At 39.5% G+C, this 25,181-nt stretch overlaps 1 protein-coding gene across 4 annotated transcripts in view; it reads right to left on the reverse strand.

Annotated features, from left to right (window-relative positions):
* Positions 1 to 14,943: 14,943 nt before the first annotated feature.
* YAP1 (Yes1 associated transcriptional regulator) overlaps positions 14,944 to 25,181 on the reverse strand; it is an 84,130-nt gene continuing 73,892 nt past the window's right edge. For all 4 annotated transcript variants that reach the window (XM_088522343.1, XM_088522341.1, XM_088522342.1 and 1 more), the window contains 3 exons: positions 21,318 to 21,448; positions 17,234 to 17,346; positions 14,944 to 16,736 (listed from right to left, as the gene is read on the reverse strand). In XM_088522343.1, coding sequence (XP_088378469.1) covers positions 16,498 to 16,736; positions 17,234 to 17,346; positions 21,318 to 21,448 — 483 coding nt within the window. In that variant the 3' untranslated portion in view covers positions 14,944 to 16,497. The remainder of the gene's footprint in view (positions 16,737 to 17,233; positions 17,347 to 21,317; positions 21,449 to 25,181) is intronic.

The raw sequence follows: 25,181 nt of genomic DNA on the forward strand, positions 1-25,181 counted from the left end.
TCTGAATAGTAAAAAAAATTTAAAATGAATTTCATTATGCTATGAAAAACAAAAATCTGAGGTAACAGTATCCTTCAGAAAGCGATCTTGGCTCCAAGCTATTTTACGTAACACAGGAAGGTTGTTCATTCAGGGAATATTGTCAGAAGGGAAAATGATTTGTAGCCATGTTTATTTGAGGACTATATTATAATGAAGAAATATAAAAAAAGTATATGAGAAGCCAGCATAGCTTGCCTGACAACCTTCAATCTGTCATTATTTCCATGGTTGCTGGATATGACAATCTTAACATAGCTCTTTGTATTGCACAAATTATAAACCAAATATAATCTCAAGGTAAGACTTTCACCGTGCTTGTGTTACCTAGTACATCTATTTTTAAGATCCCTTCAAGTCCCCAGTGTAGTCAGGGTGCCACCATTCCAGTCAATGTGATTTTTCGTACCAAAAATCTTCTTTGGTTAGCTTAAAACTGACGTGTTACGTCTCTCTCTCTTGCCATGACTAGGGCAATGGCTTTCACAGAGACAAAAACTATTAAAACTTCTCAAGGTCTCATCAAAATTTCCACAGCCAGACAGCGCTGTTGAGAAGAACTGAGTCACTGCCACATCTGGGGCCAAACTCCTTGTGAGCCGACAAAAGATGCTCCTATCTCCTGAACTCCTCTAGTCCAGTGATTTACTAGGCAGCATCATCCTGAACAAAAACTACCTGGTCAGGTACCGAGAGCTGAAGGAGACTGCGTGGGCCCTCGGGCAGAAAGCAGACACGGCCCCGGCGCTCTGGGCCTTGACTCACTGTAACGACACGATCTTCCTCCTTAGTGCACATGGGCACTTTCCCATGGGCAATGGAAACAAAATGCTTCCCGAGGATCTTTCTCCCCTTTTCATATAGGCAGATTGTGGCTTACCTGGGAGCAGAGTTGAGGACAGGCCTCCTAAGCACCTCCTACAGGTCGTTCCTCCTTGTTTTCAAATATGAGGGAATAGAAGAAGCGAAGGAGGACAGTTCTGGAGACACGCCGCAAGTGAAGAAGTGAAGGTCCCGTTTAAGTAAGTTGTTAGGAAGATTTCTTAACTATTGACAACTGCAGAGCAAAATACAATTATCGAGATTTGGCTAATATATAATAAAAAAACCTCAATGGACCAATGGACCTGATGTTTTTATTACTTCAAATGGCACATCCTTTTTTTAAGACTGATGCATGAAAGTTTAAACAATTAGAAATAAAGTATCCATGTTAAATTTGTAAGTATGCTCCATAAACAAAATAAAAAAATTACTTAGCATTTCAAAGCAAACACAACATAAAAATGATAAAGCTGAAGTTAAATTTAACAGGAATCAAATATATTACGATCCATAAAATCTTAGGCTAAAAGAAAATTCTTTACTCTCACTCTAAAAAGTTATTCAGGATCATAAACAGAGGCTAGTAAGATTTGTACTGAGCTGAGATTTTTTTTGGATCTTATTTATGTATTTTGCTCTCTTTGAGAATCTGGCCTCTAGAAGTGTTTTAAGATTGGACGTGTATGAAAAAATGAAGCATTTAAAAACAGTCATTCCCAATTTTATGGCTATTTTTTTCTGGAAAGCAAATGATTAAGGACAACAGAAATTCTTCAATCTAAGACAGTAAGTTTTGGTATAAAAGTTTCATGATCCAGCTGAACATCCACTGTCTCGTGCAGAGCAGTGCTCAATTTTTGAACTAGGAAATTTCTGCTACCATTTACTTCCCCATTACTGAAAGCAGCATTCAAGTGCACAGACCTTTGATTAAACCTCCTCTGATTTTCAGGACATTAGCAAGAAGGTATTCATGGTGTCCATTTTGAGCACATGCTGCTCAAATACCCTTTCAAAATTAATTTATGCAATTGCTACCAATGTTCTTGGGTGCTCTGGTGAGCTCCCAATGGCTGCATTAGCTAAGGCAAGGCGATAGGATGCCTTTCCTTTTCCTGTTGTGTAAGAGCAGCTGTGGGAGCCTCCTCTCTTTCAGAGTCAGACATAAGTATTTTCATCCCTCCTGGGATATGGCTTTCACACATCCCGTCATTTGCCATCAAGGGGAGAGGAGGGGGCAGGGGAGACCATGTAGGACAGGACTGAGCTTGTTTGTGTTTCCTTTTTTCTTGATTACCTGAACTATTTTTGAACTAGGAATTAACTGAACTAACACCATTTGAAACATTTCTGTTTGGAGAAGAGCACCAGAGTTAGGCCAGAAGAAAAAATGGGAAGGGCCCAAAAGTCAAAAAGAAAATCAACAACAAAAAAAATCTGTAGTCTGTTCCATGTGTTCCGAATGAGAAGAAAAGACGACGCTCCAGATCTTTCTGTTCATCACGGAGGAGCTGAGGCCATTGCAGCTGGTTACACAGTGAAATCCCGCAGCTCCAGGGCTGATGTTTGGAGCTCCTGCTGCCTCTCCCGCAGCACCCACGGGCTGGGAGCTGCCGTCCTCCCAAACCCCTGTGAGCGGCCAGCCCCGGCGCCAGAGCAGCTGCTCTTCTGTGGCAAAGAGCAACCTTCTTTTCCTGGTTTTCCTAAGGTTTGCACAAATTTCTGAAAAAACCCTGCGCTTGCCCGGAGCCAGCGCGGCCCCGGTGCTTTCCCGAGCAAGGGCCCTGCTGGCACAGGGAGCCCGGCGGCTCCTCTGCTCCCACCGCGAGGGCGAGCGGCGCGTGGGGACGTTGCGGTGCCACGGGAGGCTAAGGACAGGAACGTGTTCATCCAGCTACACTGGGCTGGTGGACGGTCCCACGCACAGTTCTGTGATTTGCTTTAGGTAGGAAGGAATGTTTGGAGGTCACTGTCACAGCTCTTAATCACGCTGTGCAGAGCACCAAGCTTATTTAAAATTGTAAAGACCAGTTTCATTTGCCTGTGTAGGACCAGTGTGATTTACTCAGCCATGCAAACCTATGGTCTGCATTTCTCCTCCTCTGCTCCAGCTCAGTAAAGGCAGGGAGATAAGGCCAAAGAAAATTTTTACCAATTTCTGCCAATAGCAACCCCAACTATTAAATTACATTGTTTAGGGCCAAAAACAAGGAGCAGTTATGAATGATTGCTTTATAAAGGATCATTTGCCTGCATGATTAGATAGCTATTATACTGTACAGTACAAGATGGTGAACCACTTTCATCAGTTCGTGTTTCTTTCTTCATCAGTTCAAAAGCTTCACTGCTATAAAAACAGTATCAGATACAGAAAAAGAAATCCAGCATGATAGGAAAGTGTGTTTCCCTGGGAGTGGGGTTTGTAGGTATCTTTGACACCCGGCCATCGTGTCCTCCACTAAGGGATCCCTAACTAATCTGTAAGCGATGTAGCGGCTGCCCACACTTTTAGTAAAATTCAGAGGGAATAGCTGTGATTTCACTGTTTTAGGCTTGGTTGCATGGGCAGTTACTGCTGAGCTGTTGCAATGATGTAAGACTGACTAGAGGCTGCTGCTTCCCTGTTTTCACTAGAGAGCCAAATGTTAACGGGTTGGAAAGAGCCATGGAAGTAGCTAACAAACATCCCGGGAAGACTTTTTTCAGTGACTGTTCTGTATTTGATAATTCATTTCTATGTCTGTGATTTGACTTGGTAGCCTGTTGTTTTTGCTTTTAGAAAAGAGCACATAATACCTAAAGCAACACAAATTCAAGCCATCCTTTGGTACATAATGAGAGGTGCCTTTCCTAAATGAGAAAAGTAAAGTCATGCCAGAGTTTATTTTTAAACTCTTATTCTCCATATCAAGGAAGCAACTAAACCAGCCCATTTTATAAATCATTCTCAGGCCTCATGAATGCTGGCCTGCTGCACAGGCCAGGTCTAATATCAGCAATAACCTCAGGAAAATGATATATTGTCTTTCATGCAAGATTTAAGCACACGTGTTAAGTAGGTCTCTGCCGACTTGACTTGAATGAATCTGGAAGGGAACAAACTGTTCCCATCCCTCCATCCAAAAATAGAAGAGGGAGAGACAATACTCCTTCATGCATTTGCCAAAACGATAAGGGAGACCAACAGAAACCACTGCCAGCTCCAGCCCCGTGGTCTGAGCTCACTGAAGTTCTGCTGCATCTGGTGCCGGGCCGATACCGCTGGTCACTCATCCCATGTGCCCCATCCTTCCCACCCAGAGCCAGGGAGAAGTAGCAGTTTTACCTTGTCTGCATCTTAAAACAAAATTATTTAATGAAAAAGGTGCTAGTGAACTTATCAAGGAAGTGACAAACTCTTTGATGGTCTTAACTACCTTGGCTTGCCTGAGCTTGACATTCCCCTGCTCACTGTGCATTTAGTTCACTTAAGCACATCTTCGGGGAGGGGCTGCCTCCCAAGAGCTTCAAGATATATTGCTTCCTGTCTCCCTAATCAGCTGTGCAATGGGGTAAATTTAGAAACAAAAGGCAGTGCAGAAGTGCTGGCAAGTGGGGTTAGTGCACATTAAAACTTGTTTTGGAAAGTCAGAACAGGTTGTGCTTAGAGCAAATATTGAAATTCTTTCTCTGAAGGATGACTTTTGTACAATTCACAGGATGGTTGAGGTTGGAAGGGACCTCTAGAGATCATCTAGACCAACCCCCTGCTCAAGCAGGGACTCCTAGAGCATGGGGCACATGGTGGCATCCAGGCGGGTTTGGAAGATCTCCAGAGAAGGAGACTCCACAACCTCTCTGGGCAGCCTGTTCCAGGGCTCTGTCACCCTCACAGGAAAGAAGTTCTTCCTCACATGGAGATGGAACTTCCTGTGTTTCCACTTGTACCCATTACCCCTTGTCCTGTCACTGGCCACCACCAAGAAGAGTTTGGCCCCATCCTCCCTACATTCTCCCCTCAGGTACTTGTACATATTGATCAGATCTCCTCTCAATCTTCTCTAGACTAAACAGGCCCAGCTCGCTTAGTCTTTCCTCATACGATAGATGCTCCAGTCCCTTCATTGCCTTCGTAGCGTGTCTCCAACTCAGCCAGAACTGGCAGACCCTGAGCAAAATAATAAATGACTTGTATGCATTTGGCACCTTTCATCTTGAGAGCGCCTGAAGTATTTTACTTAATGTGAGTTATTGCCTACCCACTCATGAAAGAGGCACCTGCGGACAGCCTGCTGCACAAGCCAGATGGTGCACAAGCATTTTCAGAAGGCAAGTAAGGACGATCTCCTTTATTCAAAAATGCAAGAGGAATTTAGGTGGGCATAGGAATTAGACAGGTTGACATTCAGCCAGGAAAAGAGTGCATGAAATAGTCCTTGCTTGGCAGCAAGTACAATGAATTATTTAATGACACTCAGCCAAATCCAGAGCATTTCATCTTGGTGAAATTACTCCAGAGTCTCAAAAAGGTTTATACCCCCAAATTTTCTTTCAAGTGTCCTGTAATTTGTTTATTTAAAAGCAGTATTGCGAACAGCAAAATGTCAACTACAAGGAAAACCTTCTTCCTCGACAGGGAAAAAAAAAAAAAAAAGACCGCTCCCTTAAGAGAAATATATACCAGTAAACACATACTGCTATAAGTCTGCAGGCCATCATTTTTACCACAGCACACTGCACTGGAGAACGTGCAAAAGATTGTTCCATTAGGAAAGACCACACACTTCTTATGCTGGATTTTTTTTTCCCCTCTTACCCAGTTTGATGCTTTTGTTTTTGCCAAGACTGGTATCTGGGCTAAGCTTCAAGCTCATCAGTATTTCCCTTAGAGTTTCAGCCAAAAATACATATTTTTCCACAAACACTGGATGATTTTCAGGATGATTTTACTTCTCTGCAGGAGGTTTTTCTCCTACTAAGTGGGAACTGTGCTCAATCTATTGTATCTTGGCCACACTCAGACTCTTCGGTTAATTCACAGGCAAATTGAGCACATGCAGTACATTTAGTCAGAAAATAGATAGCACTGAAGTGCCCTTTGCCACACTGCAAACACTTTGTCCAGTTTATGAAGGTGGTTAATCTTAAATAAAACATGTAAGCATTTCCAACAGGAAAAAAAAAAAAAAAAAGGTTTCTCAACCTTTTCTAAAGGTTAAGGTTAACCTTTCCAACCTTAATCTAAAAGATTTCTTAAGCAGAGAAAAGACCAATGAATGGAAACCAAAACAGGACAAATGTAAACAGCAAGTAAGTTTTTTTTTGTTGTTTGCTTTGTGGGTTTTGTTTTTTCTTTTCATTTTTAAACAGCCAGGGGGAAAAAATTACCAAAGTGGCAGATCTTGGTAGATCCCCATTCTTGCCATGTGAGTCAAAACTGCCTGTCTTTGCTTTAGCTAGTGACAAATTACAGAAGCTACAGGCGCTGACTGCTGGTCAAGATGTGAAGATGGAATGAGTCCATGATCTTCACCTCTATCAACCCAAGTTTTCCAAATCAGGGCTTAAACTCCCAACAACGGCCCACAAGTCTTTGAAAATATGACAGGAAGGGAACCTGGGGAGTTATGTGGACAACCTGCCTGCCCCAAGGCAGGTGCAGCCCTATTCTATTTCCAAGAGCTGTTTGTCTACTTTGTTCTTTGAAGCCTATCATGATGGAGACACAAAACAGGCACTCCAGCTGAATGCACCCTAACCTTGGAAAGGCTTTCCTAATCTTAGTTTATCTTAACAGTGAGCTTTTCTTTACATAAATGTCCCATCTACTCCAAACTCCTCTTCTATGTTCTCTTTGAATTCTGACCCTTGCCGTTACTCTTCTCCAGATTATTTTCAGTAGGTCCACAACTTTCTTGAAAAGTTATGTCCAAAAAGTGGACCAGCAGTCCAGCTGCTCCCTGATACTGGCTAGGGCAGAATTATTTTATCTGGTTTCATTTATACGTACCTCATGAAAGCATATGCATTTTTATGACAACAACAACAACAATAATTGCAATATTCTCTTGAATCACAAAAGCAATTTTACCTACTGAGCAACCAGTTCCCCATCTCCCATTCCCCTAGTTGAGTATCCCTGAGACCACACTCACGTATCTGTCTTTATGAGTGAGTTACCTCACTATGTTCAGTCACTTCATAGTCTTGCCCTTTAGCATGTTCAGAGCACTTCATTTTGGTGTATTAATTCTAAATAGTGTTCAGAAATTATGCAAAAGCACTAATACATATATATGTGTAAACCACAAAATTTCCTAAGGAGATAATGGATTATTTGAATAACATAGTAAGTATATCATACATTTTTGACGGATGACTAAAAGAGGAAAAAAGAAGAGCCGAAAGAGTGGCCATGAAAGTCCATGGCAGAATCAGCTGAAACACCCAGTTTGTCTTTTGTGGGATACAAAAAATCTCTTCTTTGTTCCAGGACTAGATCCTGTGCAAGGACAGTACCCAGCCCAGAGGGCAGATGCAAAACATGAGGTCAAAACTTCTGACTCAAAACACACTTTGGATCAGCTTCAAATCCCTAGACATCAGCTTGTCATGTTATATTCCAGTGCTACTGTTCTACCAAAGTAATATTTAGCAACAAGAGTTGTGGCACAGAAATAGTTATACTGAACTGTGGAATAAATCCGCATGTTAATACATTCTAAAATAGTCTAGGCCCACCCATGAAGGCATCTTAAATCTTCAAAAACAAAAGAAACCCCAGCAACTGTCATGGGATCTTGGGGATAGGGAAGTAATCCAAAACATCTTAATGTCTATTTAAAAGGAATAACTCATGTAAGCAGTGGAGTATGTGCTGCGTGCCAGTGGAACACAAAAGTCAGCTGTATTAGGCACCCATTAGAGGTTTAATCCCTGCTGTGAGTGAACATCTTACTGCATAACATGCTAGTTCTCTGTGTCCTTAGCGCCATATACGTATCTGTGTTTGTGTGTGTGTATATGGCTGTGAGGGTACAGAACGAACCTGCACATACTAAGACACGTGGCATGGATCATGCATTGGACTTGAAGCTAAAGTACAGAACTGGACAAATCTCACCTGAAGCCAACTGCTCATTATCGCACCGTCACCGAATAAAGACCACAGGGTGTACGATGCTCTTTTCCGTCGGAGGGAAACGGCTAGCAGCCATCTTCTCTGTTTTGTAGGTGCCTCCAAATCCCAGATAGCTGAATTAACTTGCATACGGGGCACTATGACTACTAGTTTCTTGAGAGGTACCATAGCTGAATAACATGTGTATTCATGTTCCCTCTTATTATTAATTCCCTTTTTAATTATGCTTGAAGGGCTCCCAGAGCACAACCAAAATCCTGAAGATTTGAATTTAAGCAAGTCATACAGACTTTGTTTTTTTTCTTTTTAAAGAGACTAAACATCATAATGCTCGTGAATTGCCTTTAGGCAGGAAGTTAGTGTTATATAAAATATGTGCATGCATGTGTGTGTGTGTGCGTGTGTGTGTGAAGTATTACTCAGTCTGTTTATGTATATATAATGATTCAAGACATTTTTCAGCCTTGAAATTCAGAATTAATAGAAAATACTTTTACACCTAAAAGATTACTTTGGAAAGAAATCTGGATAAAACTCAGTATGCAGGCTGCATCTGAAAAACAGTTCAACAGCTAAAACCTGGGGGCTTAGGCACAAAGGTTTCCAGAGAATGGTGAGCTGGTGCATATTAGTCCATTGGTGGTAACTGTATGCTTTTATCAGCAAATACGAGGTAATTCAAGATCATTTGTTTTGGAAAAGTATCTTCCCCCTGATGGAGTACACACAGCCCAGTGAAAACGGCCATTTGATAAACACCTTTCTGTAACGTATTTGTGGGTTTAAGCTGTTAGAATAGGATGTATCTCTCATACTAAATGACAAGTTTATACCCCCATGTGATACCACCAAGTTAAAGACTCCAACAAAGCAAGGGTTTGGGAATGCAGGAATAGGAAGCACTTAAATAACACTTCATCCTCAAAGCACTTTTTAAACATTAATTAACATTTCAGCGCTCCCGGGAAGCAAGTAAACCCATGCCGCGTTGCCCTCCTCTGAAGTGGTGAAACAGCTTGTCCAAGGCGAGCAGAGAGCCAGCTCTGCCATCCCACGGCGGGAGTCCCCTCTGTCCAAGGCAACGCGCACTCGGCTAGGGCCTGAACTCTGCATTTACCTGAGACTGCCTTTGGAAAGCATTTTTAGCCTTTGTTTCATTTGTCACCAATGGACTTGCTTCAATAATGTGGCCATCTGTAGAAAGTTAGTGACATTAAAACACAAATGAATGTGAAGCCAATTCATATAAAGAAGCAAGTCCGCCAGAAGTCTTCACTTCATTAGAAGTGAAACAGTTCTAAGAACAACTAAGAAACTCTGCCCTAACCCAGCAGTGCAGATCTGCTCCCTTCCCATTTTCATGACCTTCATCGGACTTCGCTATTTATTTCCAGCATGCCCATAAAGCAAAATACACATCAAAACAGCAACCTTCACCTGCATAAAGTTTTAGATGTAAGGGACTTGCGCTTTATGGTAATAATGGATTTTCATGTAAAAAGTGTTTGTTTTCCAAAACCGGGGCCAGGACAAAGATGAGAGGAATTCAGATGTTACTATCACTGCTTGGCTATCAGCTTTCCTACCATTTTCTCCATAAAGCTGCAAAGAAAAATTTCAGTTTCTCAAGGACCTATTAGTCCCATATGGACTGATATGGGACTAATATGGAAAGCTATTATTGAGAAACCTGTATCTCTGGAAAGATCACCAAGAGTAATTCATTCAGCGCCCAAAAGGGCTGCAAGTTAAATGCCGGTGAGTGCAGCTCCTTTCTATTAGATAAGGATCTCGAGAATGCCAAGATCAATGAGCTCCTTCTCTCTCGCTGTGCTGGCACTGAAACTTGTACATGGCTCCTGCTTATCTTAATAAATGCTTCTGGATAAGACCACTGGGTAACTTATCACTGAAACCTCCACTTTCTCTGAACGTTGCTGTGTTCATAAGGCTATTTTGATCTCGTGTTGGAGAACTGAAAGATCCTGAAAGGCTATAACAAGAGCAAAGGTCTTTTAAAGAGGATCACACATTTAAGGAAATGAAAAAAAGGGAAGAAAATTACAAAATTTTAAAAAAATTGGTATATGAATCTAAAAGATAGGGCTTTAAAGCAGTTAATCAACTGGTAACAGGAAAACAGTGGCAAAAAAAACCCCAAAACAAACAAACAAAAACCCCCCAAAATGCAGCTGCATGGGTGGTTTTAGTGAGTCTGTCGGTTGTTGACTCCTTTAGCTGTCATGAAGCCTTTTCTCCTTGGACCCGCGAGTCCCTGTGCAGCAGGTGAGAGCCGGACAAGCAGGTTCTGGTTTGTTAAAGACTTTCTGGGCTGGACTGACACCCAGCACCTTGCAGGCTGCAGGTTCAAACCACCAGTCTGACCAGAAGGCAGCGCGTAGTCCTCACCCTCTGCCATGAGGTGCCACCATGAGATATCACCACTTGAATCACAGAGCTTCTTAAAAGTGTGGGCTTGGGATTTTGTCACACGTTGGACCTGTATCTCTTTTTAATCCAAGCTGTGGGCTTTGAAAGTCCAGAGCGGCAGCAGAGCCTGTCAGGGACTGCTCTTCATCAACGGACAACAGGTATGAGAGGATTACGCTGCTCAGCAAACGCTGAAGAAGGTCTCACTCAGTCAAGGGAACTAAGACAATTGTGTTTGCACATCTAATGTTCTGAAATTACAAATGAAAGAAGTGATCAAACCGTCGGCTCTGAAAGGCACCCCCAGCACCGTCTGGGAGCAGCGCTGCTTGGGCACCCCACGCCGGGCCGGGGGCCCCGGCTGCAGAGGACGCTGTGCGGCCTGGCCAGGCCGCTCGCGCTCGCAGTAACGGGGCAGCAGGGCGGCCCTTTCCAGGCTCTGGGAAGCCAAACCGGATACACAACCTGCCTGCCAAAGACCCCTCCAGTGAGGGCAGCAGGGCCGTGCGCCTGGATCCAGGCTGTAATCTCCACTTTATGTTACAGACCCAAACAACACAACAAGGGAATGCCAAGAGGGAGGAAACTTTCCTCCTTTATGGATGAACTGAACCTAGCACTACTAGTCTCCATCTTGAGAAAAGCTTTTGAGCATTAGTAGATGGTAGATAAAATTATTTAGAAACATTAAAGAGGTAGGGGAAGAAAAGGCATTTCAGGTAGGATATAGCCTCCCAGTTTAATAAAACTCTTTCATTATTACATAAATAAGAAGAAAGAAAAAGCCTCCTGGGCAACTTCTGCCCTTTTTTTTTTTTTTTTTAAATAAAGTACAGGAAAACAAAATACATTGTCCTGGCCTCTCGTGTTCTAATAGAAGACAGTTCAATATACAAAATGCTATAATCTGAGTGACCATCCTTATTCCCATATGGAGGAGAAAAAAGTCAGTAACAGTCTATTATCTGTAACACGTACCCTTACAAGATCTGCAATCAGACAAGGATGTGTCAAGTAAAAGGAAAGAACATGAATTTCCTACAGAGTGGCAGCTTTGTCAGATACACTAATATTTATGTGCTTCTTATTCAACATGCTGCCTCAGTTAGTTTCTTTTTGAGAAAAAGAAAATTACTTTTTTTTTTTAAATAAAAAAAAAAAACCAAGCCACTGAGTACAGCACATGCGGTGCTGGAACAAAGTTCTGCCCTATATTCTAAAGGCAAGTTGATTCTTCTGTTACTGGTGGCTCTACCATTCCATCCATGTCAGCAAAACCTTCTAATGTTGTACAGATGTCCTAATATTTTGATGACATCCAGATTACTTTATTGTTAACAATAATAAATGGTGATGAAATAGGGCAACGAGCACGTCGCAGGTCTTCCACACAAACTGTGGAGGAGCTGATGCAGTAGCTAAACTGACGTGTCTGTCCTACCTCAGGATGACCCTCCAGAGCAAGAGAGTCTAGACAGATTGCAGCCTGATTGCAAGTAATTATTTTGTTAATGATTCAAGGTGAAAAAATACATCTAAATTTTGACCGTATCCTACACATTAGCAGAGGAAGACTCAGAGTCTCCTTGGAAGCATACTCTTTTTAGCTTAGTAAAAACAGTATTTATAACCAAGTGTTGAAATATATCAGAAAGAATTCCCAAGTGCACCCGGAACACCTGGACCCGATATCCTGCTTCGCTGTAATACTGCCTCCTCAGGGCTGCCTCAGAAGGTCACTCGCACTTCAGCTGCTGCATGTCACCACCTTATAAATGGGAGATACAGATATCAGCATTTAAAGATCGGTGCCTTGTCATGCCTTCACACTGGCTTTCCACTCCCACGTGCAAGGTACGATGGGCTGGGTTTAAATTTATAAAATCTGAATGACTAACCATAGCTGTGAACTTATGAGTAAAGACAGAACTGCTGGAAGCATCAGGGTCTGAACCTTTAGCTACGGAAACACCCAACTGCACTCAATGTTGCAGGGCCGAGGGATGTCAGTGCTGAACGCTGGCCCATGTGGTACTGCTAACATGTAAGGCTTCAGCCATGAAGAAGTGCACTGCACAAAAAAATATCGGAATTTATCTTCCAGAGAAAGTAAATTAATGAACTTCAACAAAACTTTTAAACAAAAAGCTTCAGAACACTTGGAGGTATGTCATTACATATATCACAATTCATAAGTCAAAGTTTGGAAATGAAAATAGCATCTCTTTATTGATAGTCTGCCACAAGTCATTGTATAAGCTTAGAGTTAGCCAAGGTATCCGCTATGTGGGAAGATCCTGAACATTGCAAACATATCCGCAATGCAGTGGATGCTTTCGTATCGCAGGCAACAGGCTCCCTGTTACCAGTTCTCGACACGTTGCCATCTGCAGCAGAAGTCGCCTCGCTCTGTCAGCGGAGCTGTTTTACACAAGCTGCAGGAGGCTCAACAGAGTCACTTGCTCTTCAGCATCGCCAACACACTTGGGATGTACTTAGGATGTTAAGCTCCACTGGCTGCAGTGGATTCCTCTGTCTGGGAGTTCAGCTTGTACACAATGTCTGCAGGACTGGAGTTCACGATTACAAAAACTGCTACGAGGGGGAGAGAACAGACAAACTAAGACAGGAATTCCAACAACTCACCGCATCCATCGTACTGAAGGAAATCGGTAACTTTACAGAGGATTGGACGTTAAAAACAAACAAAGATGTTTAAGCACAAAGTATATATTTATACCAAATAAAACAACTGAAAAAGTATTACATAAAGAAAAAATAATGTAACAGAATGTACTTAAGTACCTAACTTACAGTCATGCTCATATCTAAAAAAAGTAACATTGGTAACTAATATATATAATTTTGACAAGGGTGCATTTAAGAGTTCTCTAACATATAACATTCTAAATGTGGAGAGTATTTTTTCCGAGATACAGAAAACAAATTACTTGACACAGGCACGCCTGCTAATTTGTATAAAACAAAACAAAAACAAAACAAAACAAAAAACATGCTTGTAAGTGAAAAGGTCACTTTAGTACTAACTTTACCAGATGTATGAAAGCTACGTCACGTTAATCATGTTGAAATTGTCTCTTCTCCTTTTGCGCTGGCGAGCGCCAACACTGACTGGTACAATGTTTGATCCACACAGTTTCCTGACACCGCAACCTGTCTGCAGGCAGGAGCCCTGCCCCGGTGCACGGCGCTGTACAGCCCCCTCTGTCTTCTGCATGTAGTGTATTTATAACTAAAAGCTATTACAATTATTACAATGATTTGTTTCAATATATACATCAGTATAAAATGCTACTCAGAACACTTTTGCATTTCAAACAATTTTAACCACTTCATCAAACAATGCAATTGCAGAATAAAAAAAAAAAATCCAAATTAATGTCGATTGCCAACAATACAGCATCTCTAAGGCATGTTTCCTAACAAACAAAAGAACGGAAATGTATTAAAAAAATCAATTAAAATAAGTATCACAAAACTGAATTAGTGTTAGAACAGTTCAAGGATTCCCAGTTTGTCAGTATCTACCCTAAGCAGTGCTACCCAAATACAGTATAAGCCATTTAGTGTTTCTACAATGAGAGGAAAACATTCAAATATTAAAGCTGTGTCAAACACACAAAAGCAAGGAAATAAAATTTGTTCTATACTCATCCTTATTGTACCTTGGTACAGCATGTCAGGAGTTTGCACTGAGAGCACTATGTGCTATTACACCGAGATACAAGTGGGGAAGACTGAAATGGAAACAGTTCTGCATCTCCTTGCTGTGTGGTTTTAAGTCAGGCGATTCAAGTTATATTTAACAGCTTAGTGTCATTTTTTCTTTCCTGAAGGGAAGACAGAAATCATAATGGAATTGTAAAAATGCTACTAAAAAGTCTTATCTTGGACACAATATACTGCTTTAAGAGCTACCGTGTCATTGCACAATATAAGTGGCCTATTAATCACTGAAAGTGTAGCAGAACATATGTCATTGTGCATGCGTTTTGAAAATTAGTGTTTATAAACCTGCCTGTATTTCATTACAAGTCATAATTTTGCTTATTTCAAATACTAAGGTACTACTTAGGTAAAGTAGTAAATTTACATTTAGTGTGGCAAATTTCAAATTTCTGCCTCTGCTGCTTCGGTTTGTAATAAAACAAACTCTTATTTCAGAGTTTTCACACCTTAAATTATTTTAAAACATATCTGTCTCTGAAGCATATATAAAAAGATCCAAGTTACTAAATGGGTTATTTTTTGGATTACTGATTTATTCCTAACTTGAAAAATAAACAATTCCTTAAAAATCCACCCCGCCCCCAATTAGTTCCTGTTAGCTGAGATTTTCCAAAACCAAGTTTCACCCTTTCACACCAGCATCTCTACAGCCTTGTTACATACCCTTGAAAATAAGGGCTCACGTTGGGAATGGCGACAGGCCCTTAATTATAGAGGTGCTAACTGGTGACACCACTATTCACCAGAAAAACAAAAACAAGCAAAAACAAATCACAAAATTTCATAGCTTATACTGAAAGTTTGATTCATGCTCACTTTGTTCATCTAAAAATACTCTTTGGAAACTGTGTCAGCTCCTGCAGACAATTTAGTGACACATCTTTTCCTGTTAAAATATAGATAACTCATATTCACCTCTACCCCATACTAAGCTCTACTACTAATATACACGTCATTACCTGCTCATGTCACCATCTACCACGTATCTTTACAGTCTTCTACATATAGTACCCAGGGCTTATTTTTCACCAAACAGAATTTGATAACTATTTTACTTAAGAATTTCAGTGAGGACTTCTTTCTTTTGGTGTGCCAGCATTTTCATTGCAACATAGAGTGAAATCAATTAGTTTAAACTATTTTTCCATGTTAAGAGAAGCTTCCATAATTTTTTCTTCCAAAAAGGATTTCAAAAGCTGAACTCACTTAGATATCAAAACTGAAAATCAGAGAGAGATTAGGTGCATCTGTCATCTTAAACCATTTCTGCTACTTCAAAATGCATTTAAAAACTGTACATACCAGGCTTAGAATCCTAACTTTTACACTGTGGATCAGATTCTAATTAAAAATTATTGCAAATAAACATGAAAAATAAGCCACTGGTCATGAATTCTAATGATTACATTCAAAGCTAGCCTTTAAAAAAAAGTTACAGGCAAAACACACTGTTTTATGTACTCACTAGCTTATTAGGCTAAAATAGGCATGTTTTAGGTATAAAAAAGCAGACAATTCAGATTTAAATAAGACTGTGTGAAATCAGAAAAAAACCCTTAGATTTCACTATTAAAAAAAGAACACCTATTATTACTTCCCGCCCTACAGCTACAGTTAAAACAACTAACAAAAATAATCAAAGTATTTCTGACAAAAGTTAGGCTAGAATATGTGGCAACAATCAAAGTTCATATATGTTTCTATGTAAAATGACTCATGATTTACTATAACATAAAATATGAACAAGAGCACTTTGTGACTAATGAAAGAGCTATTAGTAGAAACACTTAATGTCAAACAGTCTTCAGCCCTCCTTTAAGTCGTATCTCCAAATCAGTATTGACTTCTTTTGACCAGATACATCATTTTTGGCTTGTCATCCCAGTATGTCATGTTTTACCACTTGCCACAGGCAGCAGGAGACAACTAGCTGAGCAAACTACAAGCACTGACATGCAGAAATTAACTTGCAAATCTGAGTACTTAGATAAGGTGATATGCAAGCGCACACTAGGACAAAAGGAATGGCATTCGTCACCCAAATAGGCTCATCATCCCTTCCCACCCCCTTGAACAGTAGTTGCAACAGCAATAGAGAAAGATCAAGAAGATGTCTGTTCTTCAGAGTCAACTGTGGAAAAAAGTCAGCAATATATAACAGCAGCGATGGACAAGGAAGAGCAAAATGAAAGAATCTTGTTGAGTATTTGTTCATTTACTTTTTCTGAACACAAGCCCAAGTTTCCCACACTGGCTTGCTCTGAACTTCAGATACAGATGTCCTATTCTCCTTAGATCCTTCACAGATTTAGAATTCAGTCTCCCTGAGGCCTCTATAACCAAGTAAGAAAACTCTCTTTATCTAGCTTGGTGGCTGCCAAGACAGACTCCATGTCATTAAGGATGTCAGAGCTCAAAGCCTCTTGCAGACTTGGCATCAGTTCCTCTCCTTCTATGTTCATCCCATCTCCTTCCAGTGTCCCAAGGTCCACATTCGTCCCTGGAATGGCTTCAAGGTAGTCTGGGAAACGGTTCTGGTGGGACGGTATGTTACTTTGGCTGATACTGTCACCTAGTCATAATAGAAAGCAAGATGAATATTAAAAACGTTGGAATTACCAAGCCCACTATTTATCAGGACAACTAGTCAAAAATTAGCCCCAGCTCTCACATCATACAAGCAGATTCACAGAAATCTTGTTTCAACTTTTTCCACTTCTGGACTTTAATCTCTACTAATCATGTTTTTATTTTTCTTATTTTTATATTTAAAAGACAACACTGACAAGTCAAGTATTTTGGGGCAATATCGCGTGGCAGTAATGGATAAGGTAGGATCCTTAGCTCAGAACAAGCAATACTGACACTCAATTTCTGCTTAATTACAGAAGTGATGTCATTTATGAGCTCCTCCTGGATAGAATGTATTACAGGTATATTTGTCACAAATTCAGCTGTAACATTTCTAAAAGAGAAGATGCCAGAACACTGCAGGGAGTAGCACAGCTGAGCACTCTGTGGACACAAACATTGCTGAAAAACGTGCATCAAGGTAAACAAAAAACAAACCTGTATCCATCTCATCAACACTGTTCAGAAAGTCATCGGGGGTTCTGGGTACACTGTAACTGCTCATGCTAAGTCCACTGTCCGTGCTTTCATCTCTGGAGTGATATGTTCCACTATAACAGAGGAAAAGCAGCAAAAAAATGAGGGTAGGGCATGAGGATAAAAAGCTAAAATGATTAGAAGATGCAAGGCTTAGAAGAAATCTGAGGGCTTCGATGGCATTGCTATCACAAGAAATGCAGTACTCTAAGTAAAAGCCTTTGTCTGTGTGAGATGAGGGCTTTTACCACTTAAGACCTTATTATTTGGATTCAGTTTTACTTGATGAGAACATACTTAAGCGGCTTTAAGTAAGTGTCTACATTGTTTTAAAAGCAGTTTCACACACACCCACAGCCACCACAAACCCATTACAAATGTATCACAGATAGTCTCTAACGATTGTAAAGCTTAATAATGGTATAGCATTTCACACTTCTTTTATAAGGATAAAAAAAACTTATAAATGCTCATGTCCTGTTGCTTAATCACCCACTGAAATTATTTTTAGCTCTCTGCTGTTATAAATAGGAGTTAGAGCTGGAACTACTTTAGCAATTCTTCAATTGCTTCCCACTGTTGCATTACTACTAGTTCAGTTTTACATGTCACGGCAACAGAGCTAATATAAATCAAACACTGGTACAGAAGCCATCCTGCAAACAAACCCTGTTCCAAACGATCTTGTTGACAGAACAGTTAACAAAACAGGTGGCAAAAGGCCCTATATATGTTGTGTTCTTATTGCCATCTCTACTAGAAGAACAAGCAAAACCAAGAACACTGGTGGAAAATTTTGAAATTTAGAAGGAAATTTAGTAGTTGACTTCCTTATAAAGTAGATAAACTATTTCCCTACAAGTAGAACCACAAAAAATACACGCAAGACTCCAAGTCATCATCTTAAGCAGAATAATTATTTTCAAAACTTTTTTTTCCTTAAACTACTTGCTATACAAGACAGATAGGCACAAGTCTGCAAGACTTAAGCTCCGAGAGCCTAAAGATGCAACAGTCACACTGCTGAGCAGCTCCCGAAGCACACCCCTGCATGGTTACTATGAGCAAGCTCCACAATGTGTTTTCAAATCTTTCACATGTCTTCGTTTGTGGCAGCATTTACTAAGAATCCTTACTAATTTTCCAGCTTGAATATGAAGTGAAGTTTAGCTTCATGTGCAGCTCAAATTAGCATGAAGAAATACTGGTCCTTTGTGTAATGTGCTCACGACACGTATAGCATATACCTTGTTGTTAAGCATGGAGAAGGCTGGTCAACACTGGATGCAAGTAAAATGCCATCAACCATGAACACATTAGATTTTACAAAGTCATTTTTGCATAGCAAGAGACCCAACATTTCTATATAGCTGTAGCATAAAAATTTAAGAATAGTGTCACCACACATTTGATGACCACTGAGTCTATTATACTTTTTTCTTATTCCTGCAGAAGTCATATTGAAGTAAGAAAGTTACTTAAAACTTCTGTGAAAAATGTTTGACTGTGAGGTGAAAAGCTAAAAACAACTGAGGTGATACTGAACAAAATCACTCTATTTGAGAAAGTTTTTTGGCCGCTGCTATCATTTTAGATGGCCAGCACTTCTTTTCCTTCGAATCTTTAACATACACAGTCTCTGCCCTTCATTTCAATGGGGATCTCTTCCCTCCATTTAATAGTCACACCCCTCAATTATTGCATGCAACTTAACAGCATTATCCAAGGAAGAATGAATGCTCCTTTAAGAAATACTTGCTAAAAATATCCATATACAAAAGAAGAAAGCAAAAAATAGAGGAGTTAAATGGAGTACTATCACCACCAACAACATATATCTAATAGACAAAAATATATAAACAGTGGTAAATCAAAAGGTGAAACCACCTAATAAGGATCATACTGTGGAATGTCCCATTTTACAAATAAAATATGCAAAGACCATAAGTACTAAAGACACAGGCAAAGGATTTAGTGGATAAATGAACACACCACTGTACATCATCTTAATCCTCTCCAAAATAGCATTGTTTTCTGGTACTCTTTGGGTGTTCTTTTTATGTAGGCAGTGGAAAATATTCAGACTATTTAAACTTTGGATATCCATCAAACCTCAGCACCCAAATTAAGACGATCTCATCAGGAAATTTATGTAACTTAATGAGATAAAAGCACCACTGTAGGCCTGAAATTTAGTGAAAGGGACATTACGTAGATCTCTGGAGCAAATTATTGGACTGCTGTATCCAGCAGCGACAGCTACTCATACCAACAAATATCCTTTCGGAAGTCGCCCTTTCCGATAGCAATATGCAGTAAAATGCAGTGATGCACAGAACGTTATCCAGAAGAGGACAGTGCTCAAAGCAAAATGCACATTAAAATATTTTGAGCTCAAGTCAGGCACAGATTTTTCAGATTTTCAGCATTTTGTCTGAGGTAGATAGACCCACCAAATAAATCAAACCAACTAGCCAAACGTGGTTAGCCATTTGCAGCTGGGCAAACTGTAACTGTGCTTTGTAGTAAATAACCCACGCTAAACAGCAACCTTTCAAAAAAGTAAAGGTTTGAATTTGTCCCTGTGGCTTTCTTCTCATTTCTAACTCGCCTAACCACACAACAGTTGAGACTGAAGCGACCTTTAGAGATCATCTATTCCCTGCTCAAGCAGGGTCACCTAGGGCTTGCTGCCCAGGATTGTGTCCAGGTGGCTTTTGAGTATCTCCAAGAAAGGAGACCCCACAGACCCTCTGGGCAACCTGCTCCTGGGCCCAGTCACTATCACAGTACAGAAGTTTTTCCACATAAAGAAAATTATTTTATAATCGCACAAAGAATTTTCAAAGATAGCAACAGTATGAGCTTCTAGAATTATGGCAGGTATCTAAGCTTGACCAATTGTAAAATCATGCAAACACTACATAATGTTGACCTCTTACCTTATAAGTAGGTTGGAAACTATATTGATGGCAAAAAAAAACATGAAAGTTAACTTACTTTGAAAGCACAATGAAGAATCTTAACGGCTTTTTCATGAATATAGTAATATACCATCCAAGAGAAGGAGGAGTATTTTGTTCTAATTCCTGGGCACTAACAATGGGCAACCTAAAGCCAGGTTAACATTTCAAGGTAATGCAGAAATACATAATTTCTCTCTCTTATGGTAGGATATATTGAGTTGCTACCACTTTAAAGTGCAGACAGAACAGTCCGATGAACTACTACAAAATTAAGTATTTAATAAACACAAGTCCCTTAAATTGACTGAGGTTTAACTGCTTGATACTATGGAGCAGATTTTTAAAAATCACATGGTTCGGTTTTTATTCTTTTATCCATTTGATCTTTTTTTTTCCCTCCTAGTTGTTACACAAAAATATGGATGCGATGTATCTCAAGCCACACCAGTTTGCCCAAAATTGCATTAGTTACAGCATTTGCAGACTGTAATTAGCATTATTTCCAACAAAACAAACACTCCTTAACTCAGAGGGTTTAGGGGAAAAGTTATATGAATAGCAAGAGTCTATCTAGTAAAAGCTTTAACTCTTGAATAAAGAGAGAACTTCAAATAAAAACGTTTAAAGAAAAACATGCTACTATTTGCAGACATAATATTAACAAAGTAAAAATACTGTTAGGCTAAATACCTGAAATGGAGGGAAGGGGTGAAGGGAGAAACCTTAACATGAACCTCAAGGTGTAGTTCTGAATGAAACTAACAGTTCATTTATCTCACAGCAAGCTATTCACAAATTCTTCTGAGTCAGTAATTTGAAATGACTGTTAGTCAACAGATTATGCAGAGGCAAACATGTTATGACTTTGAATAAAAAACCTTCCTACAAGTCTGAACAGACTACTTCCTCCCACAGGAGACAGCTTTTAATCCTCAACTTTTACTAGACTTGCCATTTAAGGAAAGATTCATTTACAGCTGTGGCTTTTGGCACAGACAGATGTTCAAAATAAACTATTACATGTACTGAACAGAATCTTAAATCAATTTCCCCCCCCTCCAGTAGCTACTCCTACAAACCTGTTAAGAAAGGGGTCAGAACTATTTGTAGTCATTGTTCTCAGTTCCTGAGACATTCCAGGAGACGACACGGGATTTTGAGAACCACCGTCTTGTTCCATTGTTGGAAGCTGGCTACGTAGAGCCAATTCCTAAAAAAGGGGAAGGAGGAGAAAAGAAAAGATGTTAGGCATGTAAATGCACTTTTCAAATATGCAAAAAAAAAGATATTATAGGATAATTGATGCTTTAATGTTTTCAGTTACCATATTTAAAGGAAATAAGCTTCTGCAGACAAAGCAGCAATTTTCACTAGCTTCGGTGAAAAAATGTTCATCCAGTCACGCCCAGTATTACAGGGACTTCACTGTAAATATACTTATGGATATTAAAATTCTATGTTTACATATGTATTTTCAAGTTTAATTTGGTATCTTTTTTCTAAGTCTTTTCTTAAAGTCAAAAAGAGTTGTCAGCACTTCCTGAATCCTAAGATACAGCTATGTCTGCTATCTCTTTTGCCTATTCCTTGCAATCCCTGGTTAGTTCTAATTTCGTATTCATCCAGCAACTTTCCTTAAAAGTTCCTGTTCACTCCTCCTGTTGAGGCACATACTTTGACATTTCTGTAAATCAGTGACTTCCTCCATCTGTAAATCTTAAAATACTTCAACAACTGACAACTTCTTAGAAAAACCAGGAAAGCCTGCCTTTTTAAAGTTAAGAATCTCAAATTACATCTGTATTTTTTTCTCTTACTGTACACCAAATAATCAATGTATAACCATTTGATCCATCCATATAAAACTTTTATCATCACTTTTTAACATAAAATGCACAAAGTTAAAAGTGGAGGTTGTGCAGAGATATTACTTCCTTGCTTTCATGTTACTTCCATGGGTAAAACATATGAAAAATACCCTTTCTTGAACCACGATCAGTGGCTCAACAAGTCACTGTTTTGTTAATACAGAGATTTGTCTTGTGACTGCTTTTCGTAGTATATTATTTCCCATCTCTGCTTACGAAGCTAGTATTTTATAAAGACAACACTCAAGATTTTTCAAGTTGTAAAATTGGGGGGGGGGAGGTCTTTACACATTTCAAACAAACCTGAGGATCACTGCAAATTTTTAAAATATAAAAATCAACTTTAATTTCCCATTTTTTCCAGTTCTTCACCAATTTCATTTAAAAAAGTCCAAGGTAACTTTCTTTTCTAGTAGATTGTACCAAACATACAATGCTCCTCTACCACCTGCTTTTCTTCTTTTCTCAGCTATCTGTGCTTCACTCGCATTGCTGTGGATTATAATTCCACATATTCCTTTAATAGCAAATTTCATGTACTGCAGTAGAACGTTTTCCCACTCCAGGTGCTCAGACCCTGTGGAAATATCCGAATGTACCAATTGTTTTTGTCACATGCAACTGTTTCCCCTAGGTAAGCACAGTCCATTCATTAGGTTATGCAAAGGCAAACACATGTTATGTTCTAATAAACGGTAATAATATTCCTTCCCCTCATTTTCACATCAGAGGAAAGCAGGCACCCTTTATTCATTTCTATAGGCTTATTCAAATGTCTTTCCTTTTGTTATGTAATAAAACTGAGCACACAGAATATATAACATTTATTTTACATCTTAGCTTACAAGCCTTATCAGTCATACTAGCCTTAATCCAAGAAGGGCCTGATATTCATATGATATACAAGTGGAATCATCCTTTTGTTTTATTTAAATACAGTATGCTTTCCAGGAATGCTTCTCCGGTGGTGATCTGAGAGAAGTCTTAAAACATCCCCAGAATTAGTCACTTTCACCACATACTTTATGTTCTTCCACTGGAGAGCAGAAAAATTCCTCCAAACACCTTTCCTTCTCCGATAAACTTCCTTTAACATGATATCACTACTTTCCATTAGTTAGTTTACTATTTTCCCATTAAAAATAAGGGGCAAAAAAAATTGATTTTGCATCACTGCATTTAGATTCTTTTCAGCCTTGGGTTCACACCTGGCAACCTTCCTGCTGGACTATGCCATAGGTGCATTCTTTACTGCAACATCAGAGCAGTCAGTTAACCACCTCCCCAGTCCTATATTTCTATAATTGTCTGGATGTGGCAAGAATTCCCTGGCCTTTCCCCTTAGCTCTGCACAAGGCCTTTTTGTCTCTTTAGACTGCGGACCCTGACTAGGAAACAGGGAGCAGAGGGCACAAGTGCCACTCTCAGAAGAACCCAAATCAGAGACTAGCACCCCAACAGCTATGCCCCTGCAAAGCCAGCTGGAGTCCTTTCTGCCTACAAAGCCCTGGAATGACATTACCTCTCGTGGGAAGGGCCTGATCTACCACACCTTCAGCAATGCCTAGTGATCCCATAGCTGAAAACACCACCACAAACCAACCAACCCCCAAAGCACAACAACAAATAACACACAGGCCTCCTTTTCAAGGGTTACATCTGATGTTTCTTGTACCACAGTGGGAGGAAAGAAAGAAAAATTTCTCCTCTGTACCTTAAACTTAGAGGTGAAGAAAAAGAAATCAGTACAAAGGAATTAACAAAATGCCAAGGGAGAAAGTTACCCTTGTATTTTCTAAATACTTACAGGGCAGGAGCAATTGAATGCAGTTTTGTCAATACATGACCTTGAAATAGCACGATAAAAATAAGTATAGCTCAGATAATGGGTAACTACAAAACATAATTATATTTCACTAAAGACCTATTAAAGATTCACATAAACCAGGAGACAGATAATATTAAATTTAATACTAATTTTATCTTTGTTTCAACAAACAGTACCAAAATGCAAAATTGTAACATTTTGCATTAACGCTATTTATTCAGAACAGGAAGAACTACAGGAAGTAGTTGGGAGGAATGCAGGATTTATTCTAATCTACTCTAACTAGGAAGAGTTCTACCTCTGACACTCACTCGAGCAACAAATTTATGTTAACCTTATGGTCTGAAAAAGGAACTACCAAAGTGAACCTGTTGAGAAACAAATGCAGTGATTTTTAATCACTCCATAACATATCTGATGTTTTCTACAAGCCTTCAAGAATATGCTGTATACTGTTTTTTAAAGGTACATAGAAAGAATATCACATAGCTTGAAGAATGGTCTTTTTCTTCCCCCTTCTAAAATTGATTTGCAGTGAACTTGCTTTGTGTATTACCCATGGTTTAAAAAATGCTTGGGAGGGTACAAGCCTCCCCATCTCCAAACAGAGCAATGTGAACTCTAGGTTTTAAATCATGCTTTAAAAACATATCCTTATTAGAAGTACACAAAGTCTGGAGGTAAAAATGCAACCATGACAAAATCCTGGCTTCAACTTCTATGACTTGATCTCATCCTATTTTTGTAACTTTTTTTTTTTTTTTTTTTTTTTTTTTTAGTACTGTCAGAAAAATAAAAGCTTAGCATTCCCATTGTTAGCACAGAATCTGAATTTTGGGTATTACACACAAGGCCAAAATGATCTGTCATCTCCTTGGGGAAAGTAATTTTAAAAATAAGGCCAGCATTGTGTAATTTATCTGGTGGGCCTTTCCCAAGTTTTTTTTCATAGTTGCTCAAGGATTAAGCTTTACACAATTCCAAGTCATTCACATCACATTCAAACTAAGCTTATAAAAGTACTCTTTTCAGAGCACTTTTGTTTTTACCTTCACCACACTATTGAGGAAAGGTGGAGACCGACTCCCTTGCACTACTTATACACAACAGTTACTATATCAAAAATATGACAGGCTGATCATTTTGAATTAATATATCCTTATAATTGTCTTTTGATAATTTTATGCTTTAAAATGCCTGGTATGGGGAGAGGTAGCAAGGGAAACAGAAGACCACTCCATCTCTAC

The sequence above is a fragment of the Tinamus guttatus genome, unplaced genomic scaffold (genome assembly GCF_059628265.1).
Source record: "Tinamus guttatus ecotype Peru unplaced genomic scaffold, ASM5962826v1 Tinamus_guttatus_pri_ptg000150l, whole genome shotgun sequence".
Classification (NCBI taxonomy): Eukaryota; Metazoa; Chordata; class Aves; order Tinamiformes; family Tinamidae; genus Tinamus; species Tinamus guttatus.